General features: G+C 40.0%; 1 protein-coding gene across 2 annotated transcripts in view; it reads left to right on the forward strand.

The window, feature by feature from the left end:
• Window positions 1-13,133, forward strand: part of TG (thyroglobulin) — a 148,540-nt gene that overhangs the window by 112,106 nt on the left and 23,301 nt on the right. For both annotated transcript variants that reach the window (XM_077781935.2, XM_085573965.1), the window contains 2 exons: window positions 6,232-6,396; window positions 7,142-7,309. In XM_077781935.2, coding sequence (XP_077638061.2) covers window positions 6,232-6,396; window positions 7,142-7,309 — 333 coding nt within the window. The remainder of the gene's footprint in view (window positions 1-6,231; window positions 6,397-7,141; window positions 7,310-13,133) is intronic.

A 13,133-nucleotide genomic window follows, 5' to 3' on the forward strand; every position in this document is an offset into this window, starting at 1 on the left:
CAGTGAAGGGTGGTAGATAGAATTCTCCATTTCCGTGTCATTTCTGCCTGTTACTGGTGGCTGTCTGCTCCTGTGCAAGGATGAGAGCTGATTTACCATTTCTGTGCATTTAGCCAATACCTCATGTCAAATAGGATAACTGGATAACTGATAAGGTAGTGTTTACATCTAAATGGAAGAAAATGCTTGTATGAATTAAGAGAGGCTTTATATGTCATCTTAGAAATATTCATATCCTGTTATTGAAGTCACTAACCTGACACAGGCTCTCTGTGAGTCATTTGTGAGAGGAACATTGTCCTTGCAGGGCTGCCTCTGATGTCAGCAAAGAGGGGTTTGCAAAGGCTGATATATGAAAAAGTAATTTTCCTTCTTCAAAAATTTATTTTTTATATAAGAGAGAGCACCCTTACTTCCCCCCATTTTTATATGGAAATTACAGTCTAGTAGACAATTATGGTGGGAAAAATGTTTCTTTCTTAGCTCCCCCCTTCCATTGCTGGACTGACCTGACCATTCCCTGTCCCACTCCCTGTGCTGGTGTTTGCTAGGTGTCTGCCAAATGTCTTCTTAGCTGTGACAGACTCCTTGAACTGTTCCCAAAGCTTTCTACTTCTCCAGACTTCATGAAAGCCTGGAAAAATGACATTAATATCATCACAGAGAGCCCTGCATCCTTGGTGTTTTGTAAGCACTGGTCACTATGCAAGAATTGGTTAACTAAGGAAAACCAGTGAAGGACATTGGGAAACAACCCTGAAAGAAAAAAGCAAATAGGGTCCAAATTGAAAACAACTATTTTAAATCCAGTCTGTTAACGAATAATCTCCTGAACTCATTGTGAATGTGAGTCAGTGGTTGTTTAGTTGCAGCTTGCTTATATTTGCAGGGAAAAGAAAAGAAGGTTTAAACATATCTTTAACCTGGCATTAACTGACACTGAAGACACCCTCAAACAGAAATAAGGTCCTGTTGCCTGTTCGTGGAGTAATTATCCTTCAAACTGCCAAGGACAAGGCTGAATATCCATTTCTGTGTCTCTGAGCCCAGCTTAAATGCTTCATACAAGATCAAACACAAACCATGTTTTAAGGGATAGGAAGCATTTGAGCTCAGCAGTCAGGAAATGGAAGAGCCCTGGCTATCCTGGAGGTCAAACCAGATGGTCTGACAGATACTTCTGGCTGGGAACTGTGTGCATCTGAGCCTGGAGAGTGCCTATTTTTAACAAATAAAATATTGCTGTACAGCTGGCTCTTTTGGGAAAATAGAATTCTCAGGACATTTCCTTGCTCTGACTGTTTGCATTAGATGTCTTTTGATCTTTTTGGTGATGTTACTGTAACTGCTGTTTGCATTGCCTATAGCATGGTTCAGGGCACACAGAGAGCCTGCTCTGGCTGCAGCCATCAGAGAAACCCCATGCACTTGCAGGGAGTGTGTGTGTTGAGGAGACAAGAAATAATTTCATTTTCAAGTCAGTTTGGGAAAAAAAACAAAAGATCGTGATGTGAGGAGAGGAAGCTGCATTTGGGTTTGCAGAGTGTGGGTGATAAAATCTAGTTCCAGGGAAGTTTCTAATCATTAGATGTGTTCTGAATAATTTTTGAAAGATTTTGCAGAAGTGAGCTTCCAAACTAAATGAGGAATCAAAAGACATTCAGCACTGCAGCTTATATTGCAATTGTCTTTTCCAGATATGTTGTGAGAGAAAGGTACAGAGTACAGTGATAGCTCTGTGGTGGGTTCACTGTGCCTGGACACCAGCTGCCCACTAAACCTGCTCTGCCCTCCTCAGCTAGAAGAAGAGAGAAAATAAAATTAAAATCTCATGGGTCAAGATAAGTACAGGGAGAGATCACCCACTGGTTACCAGCACAGACAGGGAAATTAAACTAATTAATTTTAATTAGTTTAATTTATTACCAATTAAACAGAGCAGGATAATGAGAAGTAAAGCATGATTATGACCATCTGGGATTTTCCACTCTCACTCTTCCTCACAACACTGCAATTATTTCATTTAGACTCTCTCACTACCAAAACATGGCCACACAAATCAAACAGAGGTCTGTATATTCTTTTTTATCATCTCATCAGAATAGCAGCAAGAGCTTGTGAAGGAAGAAGTGGGATAGCTGAGATAGCACCAATGAAAGGCTGTTGAGCTCTGATGTCCCAGAAGAAACATTTGCAAGAGGCACCAGCCCCAGCTCAGCTGGTCACAGCCTGATAACAAAGTGAGAATTCACCTTCATGTAATACTGATTCATCAGTTTCTCACCATTGTGAGCTGCAACCTTTCCTGGTATCTGAATTTCTAGTGTGTATCTGAACCTCTGATACTGAAAAGAGAAATTAAGAAATGCTGGCAATACTCCTGGTCCCTGAACTAAATAGTACCGAAGGCTTTGCCTCCCATTTTCAATGCCATCACTTGTTGCAGTAGGTGCTATTGCTCAACACTCTAAAATTCCTCCTATTCCTATAAATTTTGGAGAGCAGTGTAACATTGCTGTTGTGGATTGTGTAACACAGCTGCAATTGCTTTTTCTTAGCACTTTTGAACACTTTTGGGTCGATGTCAAAAATGTCAATAGAACTTCGTCTCTCTTCCTCTTCCCCCTTGTTGTGGGTCCATATGTAAGGACAGCTAAAACAAGAAGTGTGTGTGGCTTCAGTTCCCTGTAAATCACTTCTAAATGATCCCCCAGTGATGACAAAGTGACTAATGACTACAACTTTATTGTATATGTCATTTTTTAGAGGTTCACTTTCAAAAAACAACTCTGCTGGAACAGCTAAGATTTCACTTGTTAGTTTTAAAAGGAAATTTTTTAGCTCTTGTGTTCATGGGTACAGGAGAATTCTTGGAGAATTAAAAACCAGAGGACTAACAAAAAGAACACAGTGTTTGTTATTCTTGAGCTGATCTCATGATTTTTGGTTTTCTGATTCATGATTCTGTCATGTTGATGGTAATCTGGGTGTCATGTAATGGAAACAAATAGACCCTCCAATATTTCTGCTTCTGCCTAAGTAGTACTATTTTTTAAAGTACACAAGTCCTCCATTATTGGTTTCTGGGACTAATCACACAAATAAATAATAGTTTTTTTTAGGAAAAGAGGGAACTGCTAAGTGTAGCTCGGTTATTCTCTCTGTCCTGAGTCCACCTGTAATATGAATTCAGTGTTTAGGGAAGATTTCTGTTTATTGTGAAAACTGCAGGCTCAAAAAAAGAAAGAAAATTAGTTCTAGGTAATACCAGCTTCTATTCTTACTTATTTGTTCCTGAAGGTTTTGGGGTTTTTTTGACAGTAATGAAGAAACAGTGACCCTGAATTTTGATGTACATTTGTAAAGCAGAGTAGTGGTACAGTTTTGCTTGCATAACTAAGAGAAGTCACGTTTGTAAAGCCTTGAACATATTTTGGATATACCTTGGAAGCAAACATAATGGTATTGTTTCCAAATACTCTTTGAATGATGCCTCGTGTTTCTCTATCCCCTGCTTCCAGTCCTAGCAAAAATTAAACATGATGAATAATAGTAGATTCCACATCTCTTTCAAACCCCAAAGATTTGGTCTCTTTCAAACCCCAGATGCAAGACTTGCTTCCTGAATATGGGTGTTACCAAAAAAAGCAAAATGAGGAAGTGGCCATTAACATGGAAAATGGAAGAAAAATTAAAGAGCAAATAAACCTGTTATAGCCACTCACAGAAAGAATAGAAATTATCCACAGCCAAATTGAGGCTCCATCAAGCTCTTCTCCCCTCAGAAATGAATTTGCTGAAGCTTGGGGGTTTTGTTTTACTCATTGATCTTTGGCTGTATCTTCTGCCAGCCCATACACATCCTGTGCTGTGACATGAAGATTTGCCTGCCCAAGCTTTTAGATCTGCCCCTGCAGTAGAGAACTTGGGGGACACTTCTATTCAGAACTATTTGCAGTCTTTGTTTTGCTCAGTACATGACCTCAGGGCAATATTTCAGGTTGTAGATGTCTGATACGGGGAAACTTTGCACAGCTTTTAAAATCTCCAGGAGGAAATGTGTTCAAAATCAAGCACACACAAGGATGTTTTGCTTGGTCCCAGTGAATTTTTGGATTCCATATATCATCTGATTTCAGTACTCTTTCCCTACCAAACTTGGCCTTTTAACAGGGCAACTTCAGATTTTCCACGGAAACTGACACTTTCAAAATCCGTGAAACTTTTGGAGTTCAGGAAACTGAAGTCCTTTAATTTGTTATGATTTTGTTTTGCTTTGTTTTAAATGAATGCCATTTGGAGGTACTGGATACTTGATAAAGCATGCTGAACACGTTCAGATCTGATGTGGAAGAATATGTTTGCCAGATTAGTGGGTATTAGTGGATTTCATTTTTTTGCTGTATTGAGGGGGCTTATAATTCCTTACTCCACATGAAATGAAACTCCTTTTCTGAGGGAAGCTTACACGGTGTGAGACTTTTCTAGTCTCACTCATCACAGCTCTGATGAACATGGTCTTCCAAAGGCCAGGTTAAAATAAATGGTTCTCACTCTGTGTGCTGGAAACCCACCCACAGACAAGATACTCTCATCAAAGATATTTTTCTTTCTCTCCCATGAGCAGCTGAGTCAGTGCACCTAGTCAGCAGCTGGCAAATATCATGCCTTACAAACACAAAATAAGCCACTGCAAATCCTGTGAGAGAATAAAGCCCATTGCTCACTTGAGTTCTCATCTAAATTGAGTGCCGAACTGAGGAATAAGACCAAGTGGTGTTTATTTCTTCTTCTTTAGTTCTTTCACTCTGTTAAAACTCAAGATGGTTCTTACAGTGGAGCAGATCAAAAATTAGGTTTCTCTCTTGCTTATCTGCAACCATTTTCATCTCAATCATTAGGCTAATAACAGTGCTTGTTTTCCAGATCTGTTAAAAAAGAAGGCAAATCTTTCAGGAGGGTAGTACCACTGGAAGTTCTGCATGCACTGAACTATAAAGACTGTCTCTACACCCAAACCCAAGTTGCCTTTCTCACTATTTTTGGAAATCAATTTCTCCAGCTGTGAGCAATGGTATCCCATTAGTATCAATGGCTCTGCTTGTTTGAAATATAAAAAATGTTGTGGGTGCTTGCCAGGGCTTCACAGAGTTCTTTGGGCTCAGAGGTTTGAGACAATTTCAATTTAAAGATTTGCTGCTTGGTTTTTGTTTCTTTTTAACTTGCTTTTCAAGACTTGTAGTTATGCTTTGAGCAAATTCAGTAAGAAGTACATTAATCAGTTCAATAGATCAGGGTCTTTCATATCGTGCATCTAGGTTGTGGGGTTTTTTAGAGTACAGAAGCTAATCTTAGCAGCTATTATCAGTAAACTGATGCAAATGTTTGGAAATTAGTCATTTGAACCATGTCAGCACTATTCCAACCTTTCTGCTCTAGGTCAGATCTTACCAGATTTAAACTAATTTGTCTGCATTTGCAGCAACTAGTTTCCATGTTTACTCAAAAACGTTGTGCCATCCTTTCTTGTTAAGAACACTTGCTATGTTACAGCTGTAAAAAGAATACGAAGAGTCTGGGGTAGAGATTGAACTGTAGCCTGTGCTCTGGTTTTGATCTTCATGCTCTGGTTAATCTTCTGCAGTTTCCTTTAGTCTTTTGTTCCTATTTCCTCAGTTCATTGCACTTCCAGACCCTCCCTGCTCCTTCTGCTAGTTACCTTTGGTTTCTGGCTGTAGTTGATTTACACTCAATGTGAATACTTAGTGCTCATTTGTCCTTGTACCAGCATTGTCCCAAGGTAGAAAAAGCTTTTCTTTATGGACATCACACCTGCTCTCAGTCCTTGTTTATCAGAGCTATGATAAAACTCCATTTAGTCTGCTCTTGTAAGATGGGCTCTCCATTCCCTCATGTGCCTCACAGCACCTCTTTGTATCTACTCAATGTTTCTCCTTCCACCAAAGTTTTCAGAAAGATTTCTGATTTGGTTCGACACATAATGTTATGACACTTAGAGCTTTTCCAAAATAACTGTGACAGAGCTGGAAACAGCCTAACTGACCCTTCGCCCCTTTGCCTTGATCTTTAGAACACACTTATTTTAATTTAAAAGCCAGGGTTTTATGTTCTGCAGGTGGAAGGATTTTTCTTTTAATCTTTTGTACCTGCACCAGGGAACCAGGTGTTCTGACAACATATGTTGACTGATATTGTGGGTTTTTTTTATAGGGAGGCTCAGCTTTTTCTCCAGCATCCATAATTACTACCAGGAGGGCACAGACCCAAGCAGCAGCCCTGGCTGAAGATGTGGGATGCCCTTCATCCACCAGTGAGGAAATTGTAGCCTGCCTTCGTCAGCTGCCTGCTCGTGTCCTCAATGATGCTCAAACTAAGGTACAACACAGCAAAGCATATGCCACTGGCAAGAAATCAAAAACTTTCCATTCACACAAAGCTGTGAGAAAGCTTAAAAAATAATTTAGTCTGAATCCTTGTGAAAGAGGAACTAGACTATTTTTGGTGGAAGGAAGTTGTTGTCCATGACATCCAGCTCTGAGCTGTGAATACTCACAATTTGATTCTCCTTTAGACTAAATTCCTATTACACTGCTTTAATCATGTCTTATGAAATAAATCTAAATATTGTTTTTTCCCTTCTTTCGGTTCCCTCTTGCCTGTCCCTGGGTGTTACTCTAGAGGAGAGTCAAATGTCTGTAGCTTTAATAACAGAATTTATGCAGAAAATTAACTAGGGTGGGATGTCAGTGTTCAGTATTTGAAGTGGGATGCTTATGAAAGGTGCAGTATGAATAATTCTAAAGACGGATCTTTTACCCACAAATTAAAACACCCACCTGCAATAAATTTTCCAATGAGGACCAGCATGGAGTCAATCCTTAGTTTAAAACAGCATTTTTATGACTATAAGACCAACATTTCTCTTGGCCTCTTCAGTTTGTTTCACGTACTGAGACTGTCAGCAAAATCATTGTTTCCTGCACTTAGATTACCTGGTGACTTGTTCACTAGAAGGGAATCAGATAAGATGAATTAAGCATAAATAAAATACAATTTAAAGGATAAGATGAATCAACTGTACAATTCTTGCTCTTTTTTTTTTTTTTTTTCCCCAACATAGCTGCTAGCTATAAGTGGCCCATTCCAGTACTGGGGTCCAGTGATGGATGGAATTTACCTCCGGGAACCTTTGGCTAAAGCCCTGCAGCGCCCTCGGCTTCGGAAAGTAGATCTGCTCATTGGAAGTGCTCAACAAGATGGTCTCATCAGCAGAGCCAAGGCAATTAAGGTAGGAAGACACTCACTGTTAATGAACTGATGCTATCACTGTGATTACAGTGATGACACTAATCACATGCAGCCTGGAGAGATGCTTTTTGATTTCTACAAGTTATGAATTAGGCTCCAGAGAAATATGCAAATGCATTGTCCTTCTCCAGCCAGTCTTGGTCAGGATGACTAATGGCATAATAACATATGTTGATTAATATTTCTGTGGGAGATACAAAATGGTAAGAGACCAGAAGTTATTCAGCATTTATGTTCTACTGTCTTTAAAATCTTATTTATATTTCAATCTCACAAAGATAAAAGCAACTAAAATATAAAGTTATTCACTGTGCAGCAGGATTAAATCAGCATTTTGAGGTTTTTTTGGCAACCTTTTCCTCTGTTGTTTCCTAGAAGTACATTTTCTTGTAAAGATGATTCTGACTATGGACTAGCTGTTACAAGGAGCAGCACTGGCCTGATGTGTCAGCCCCAGCTTCTCTATGCTGATAGCCAACAGCACATGGATAAATTTAATTTAGAATTAATGGCCCACCTGAATTAAAGTTCGTATTATTTTTTACTCTCTATCAGAACTTTTCTGTTCTTTTTTCATTTTTTTCTCTTTTGCAATCAATTTCAAGAGAAAGTCATAGGAGAAATGTACAGAAGATATAGTGTAATGCTGGAGGCCTGCAGATAATGATCCAGACCCTCTGAGAGTGGAACAAACCTCAGTGACCTCATTACAAATCCTGTGATGAAGATTAGGAAGTGAAATTCTTTTCTTTACCACTATTTCTGCATATGACAGTTGTCTGCAAAATTGAGATGAAATTCCATGTTGTATTAAAACATTTTGCCACAAATCATGGTGTTGATGAAACGCACAAGTGCTAAATCCCAGCACTGTTAGACTGAAATAAAAAGAAAAAACACTTGCAACTGAGAGTTCAGTAGAAAAATCTTGCCTGTCTAAAAATAAAACCAGAAATATCTTTTTATTTAAAGGCTTACAGAAAATAAGATTGGAAGGGAATCAGTAAATTGGTGCAATTCAACTGTATGAAAGGGTCATATCTACTGATGATTTTTTTAATGCACATTTCCCTCTATTTCTATTTTCCTGTGGCTTCAGGCTTTTTTGGACTTGAGGGAATATGAATGCTTTGACCAGTCTGTATTCCTGTCTGGGTTGTTTTCTAAAAGACTTGCTGCAAGGTTGGAGTTTCCTGATTTCTCCCTTGTTGACACAGTTAGGGTATTAATTGTTGGGGAAACTGTAATGCTCCTTCCATCACTGAGCTACTTGTGAAGATGCAATCTGCAGGTCCTCAGCAGCATTTGTGTGCTAGCCATGACCATGTATGGTTGCAGTCCATCTGATTATGAAGTCCTGAATAAGCCATAGACATATTTAGCCACAGTGACAAAATCTAGTGCAGATGGTGGTTGTTACTTGGAAATTTGTACTCCATTTCCTCTGTCATAAATGTCATAAGAGATCTTTAACGTGTGCTAAATGTCCTCTCCCCACAATAGACCTCAGAGAAGGATTTGAAACAATCCACCCTGTATCCCAATCATCTGCATAATTAATTTTAAGGGTTCCTTTGAGGTAAGTCTCACTTACACCTCTCTAGGAATAGTCAAAGCTGGTTTTACTGGTACACTAAGGAGTGTGGGAAGGCTTAGCAGGTGGACAGAGCACTGAGCTGAACTTGGGAAACGAAGGCATAATTACTAGTTTGCCTTTGACTACATCCAAAGTATTTCATCTGTTCTAAAAAGAGACAACTAAACCTCCCTAGGATGAAAATCCACCTAGGGCTGTGTTTGTGTTCTGCAGAGAGATCTATGTATCTATTTCAGTAGACAAACACAACTAAAAGGTGCTCTGACAAGTGTATGGAATTGGTAAAGTCCTAATTTCTGTCTCTTTTAGGATGGCTGATGTCAGTGTAGACAGTGTGAAGAGTGAGGGGTAAAAATATTTAACCCCTGCTGACTTGCTCCACCACTTCCTGGGAATAACTCTGCTGGGTAATTCTGTCAAGGACTTGCTCTATTAATCCTGATTTCCCTTAGTACTGATCCTGTAAATGGTAAGGAGACACTTTTAGCCATTTGGATGTAAGCAAAGTTGAGACACGATGCAAATCGTATGAAGTTGTATGCAAGGGTTATAAACTCTGCACTCTTCACGTAGAAGTGAGAGTGAAACTCTAGGCTGCAACCAGACCAGAAGGTGGAAAATCGAGTTGGCACCATGTTATTCTGTGGGATCTTACTTGGGTTGCTCTGGGTGTCTCTTCACTCCCACTGCAACACTGTGCTTGTGCCTGTTAAGGTCTTTGCTGTGAAAAATGAAACAGAAAGACAGAAGGCACCACCTATGTGCTAGCAAAACATTTATATTTTATTTGCTTACAGTTAAAGGTTGAGGTGTCTCAGTGATGTTTGCAGCAGAGAGTATGCTCATGAAATGTCGATTTTGTGGCATTCACTGAAATGCTTATTCATGTGAAGTGAGCCAGATTTTTCACTTCCTGGAGCACTTCCTACGTATTTCCAGTGCAGCAATCACAAGGTTGAAACTGAGAAACAAAGAAGAGTTTGTTAAGGGAATGGCAAGTGGTACCATAATGCACTATTATGCGACCTATGGAGTGGTTAAGCCTGAACCCATTCACTGCAATTCCCATGGCACACCTTCAGGGAATATTAGGTTTGAGCAGTCATAGATTAGGGCATCTGAGCAGAAACCTCTAAAAATGCTGATTTCAACTTCCAATTGGACAAAAATTTTATCCCTGTCCTATATGTGATCCTCAGGTGGGAGGACCTAATGGCATTAAATTGATGGATTCACTCATGCCACTCTATGCCTGTGTTTATCTGTATCTGCATGGAGATCAGTATAGCCCAGACTGTATCCTCCATATGTTAAGCACCTACTGTGTAATCTCCACATTGAAAGGATGTACTTGAAAGACTAACGTTGTATTTCATGTGTTTCCTTTATTTTTCTTTCCCTCCTTAGTACAATCTAGTTGGATGCAGAACACAAATGAAGGACATAGGGAGTGGGTAGATAGAAATCTAGTTTATTTACTTCATCTAAGCAAACAGATCTGTGCAGAACAGAACTACCATCCTGCAATTTATTACAGTCAGTTAATTTCTTTATGGAAAACGGTATTCAGCAACATACAATGAGTGGTAGATACGTGAATATTTGTTTTAATGACCAGGGAGAAGTGTCTCCATAAATGCGATCAGTGAGGAGAATGGGCTGGACTCTTTATTTCATATTGAAACTAGTTAGAATACTTGGATACTTGGAAGACTCTGCTGAATGGTGGCAGGTCTTTCACCATCTTCTGTGACAGTGTTTGTCAAAAGTCATTTAAGGCCTAAGATCTGTACCTACACTGTTAGCATTATCACTGTTTCAGTTTGTCAAAAAAATACTTTTCCCCTTGGAATATATATCTATATATCTATATATCTATATATCTATATATCTATATATATATATACTTGGTCTACCTACTACTACAATTTATTTTTAAGTAAAACACTGGGCCAGTTTTACTCATATGCTCTATAAGCTATTCTGCAGCAACAAGAATAGTAAGCAGTATTTAGCTCATTATTTAGGCAGTGTTTATGATGTTTTTGAATCATCAGAAGAGTATAAAGGGGTGCACGTGCTGCCTTTAATTATTTTCTTAAATAATTTTTTATAAAACCTGACTATAACTCTGAGGCCAATTTCTAATGCTTCTTTAAAATATTTTAAATATTTTGTCTTTTTCCTGTTTAATGAATTTTATTTTGAACATATTGCTTTGGTTTTGGCTGTCATGTTTAAGTCAGATGCTTTAATTATACTGTAGCCAAGGCAACTCTTGAGAAATTGTTTCAGGTTGTGCTATTTTAGTGGTTTGAGGGATGAAAATTCTTACTATCTTACAAATGCTAGCTCTGTTAATCATCCATCTCTGCCTGTTGAGCTCTCTTTCATCTGAGTCAACACATTTTGAGGGCCTCAAAATATTACAAATTATTGCTGAGAAAACTCTGAAAATTGCAAAGTTCTGGGGGCATTTTGAAGACCACAGAAATTCATACATAGGCACCGTGAATCGTAGAATTGTAGAACAGAATCACTGAGTTGGAAGATCACTGAGTCTAGCTTGGGTCCCTGTATGGGACATCCCAGGAATCCCACCCTGTGCCTGAGAGCATTGTGTAAACACTTCTTGAAATCAGATGGGCCTGGGGCTGTGACCACTTCCCTGAGGAGCCTGTTCCAATGTTCAGACACCCTCTGGGTGAAGAACATTTTCCTGACATTTAACCTAATCCTCCCCTGACACAACTTCAGGTCATTCCCTTGAGTCCTGTCACTGTTCATGAGAGTGAAAAGATCAGTGCCTGCCTGTCCACTTCCCCTCACAAGGAAATTCCAACTGCAATGAGGTCTCCTCTCAGTCTCCTTTTCTCCAGGCTGAAGAGACCAAGTGACCTCAGCTGCTTCTCATATGCCTTCCCCTCCAGACCCTTCACCATCCTTGTGACCCTTCTTTGAATGCTCTCTAGAAGCCCAATGTCTTTTTTATATTGTGGTGCCCAAAAGTGCACAGAGTTCTTGAGGTGAGGCTGCCCCAGAGCAGAGCAGAGCAGAGCAGAGCAGAGCAGAGCAGAGCAGAGCAGGACAATCCCCGCCCTTGCCCTGGCAGTTTAGTGTCATTGGCAAACATCCTTCAAATTCTGTGCCCAGGTCATTAATGAGGAGGCTGAGAAGAGCTGGGCCAAGGATGGAGCCCTGTGGAACCCTAGTAGGGACCAGTCACCAGCCTGCTGTCACCCCATTCCATACTCTCCTTGATGTCTGACCCATGACTCAGTCACTCACCAATCATGTATCACAGCTATTCAGGTGGAAGCTGGATGTTTTGTCCAGGATTGTGTGAGAGACAGTATCAAAAGCTTTGTTGAAATCCAAAGAGATTACATCTACTGGCTTTCCCAGCTAGGTGGGTTGCCTTGTCATAAAAGGAAAACAGGTTTAATGTGCAGGACTTTCTCCTCATGATGCTGTGCTGACTGAGACCAATGACTGTGCTGTCTTTCAGCTGTTTTTCAATACCTCCCAGAATAATCTCCTCCATAACTTTACCAGGCACTGAAGTGAGATTGACAGGCCTGTAGGTTCCCAGGTCCTCCTTGTCCTTCTTGAAAAATTGGGATAATGTTCACCAACTCCCAGTTAGCTGGAACCTCTCCTGACTCCCAAAATCATTGAGAGAAGCTTTGGAATTACATGAGCCAGTTCATTGAACATTCTCAGCTGAATCCCGTCAGGCCCTGTAGAGTTGTAGGGATCCAGCTGGAGCAGATCCCACACAATTTCAGTCAGCTGGGAGCTGATCATTCTCACAGTCATGGTCTTCCAGCTCAGGGCACTGAGGCCCTCATAGTCCATCATCAGTGTTGAAGACAGAGGCAAAGAATGTATTGAACATCTCTGCCTTGTCCATGTCCCTGTGGGGGAAGTGACCATTTTCATTCTGGAAATAGCCCATGTTATTTCTACACTGCATATTTGAAAAAGACCTTTTTATTGCTCTTCATATTTCTGGCAGCTTCATCTCCACTTGAGCTTTGGCCAAATGAATTCATTAATTCTCTCCCTAGAGTGGCAAGCAGCATTTCCGTATTTTTCCCATGTCACCTGACTTTGCTTCAACTGAGTCTGCACCTTCCCTTTTTACCTTATTTCCAAGAGAAGATCTCTGTCCAGCCAAGCTAGACTTCTACCTCTTCTCCTTGAC

This window comes from Lonchura striata, chromosome 2, assembly GCF_050655825.1.
Source record: "Lonchura striata isolate lonStrDom1 chromosome 2, ASM5065582v1, whole genome shotgun sequence".
NCBI classification, from domain to species: Eukaryota; Metazoa; Chordata; class Aves; order Passeriformes; family Estrildidae; genus Lonchura; species Lonchura striata.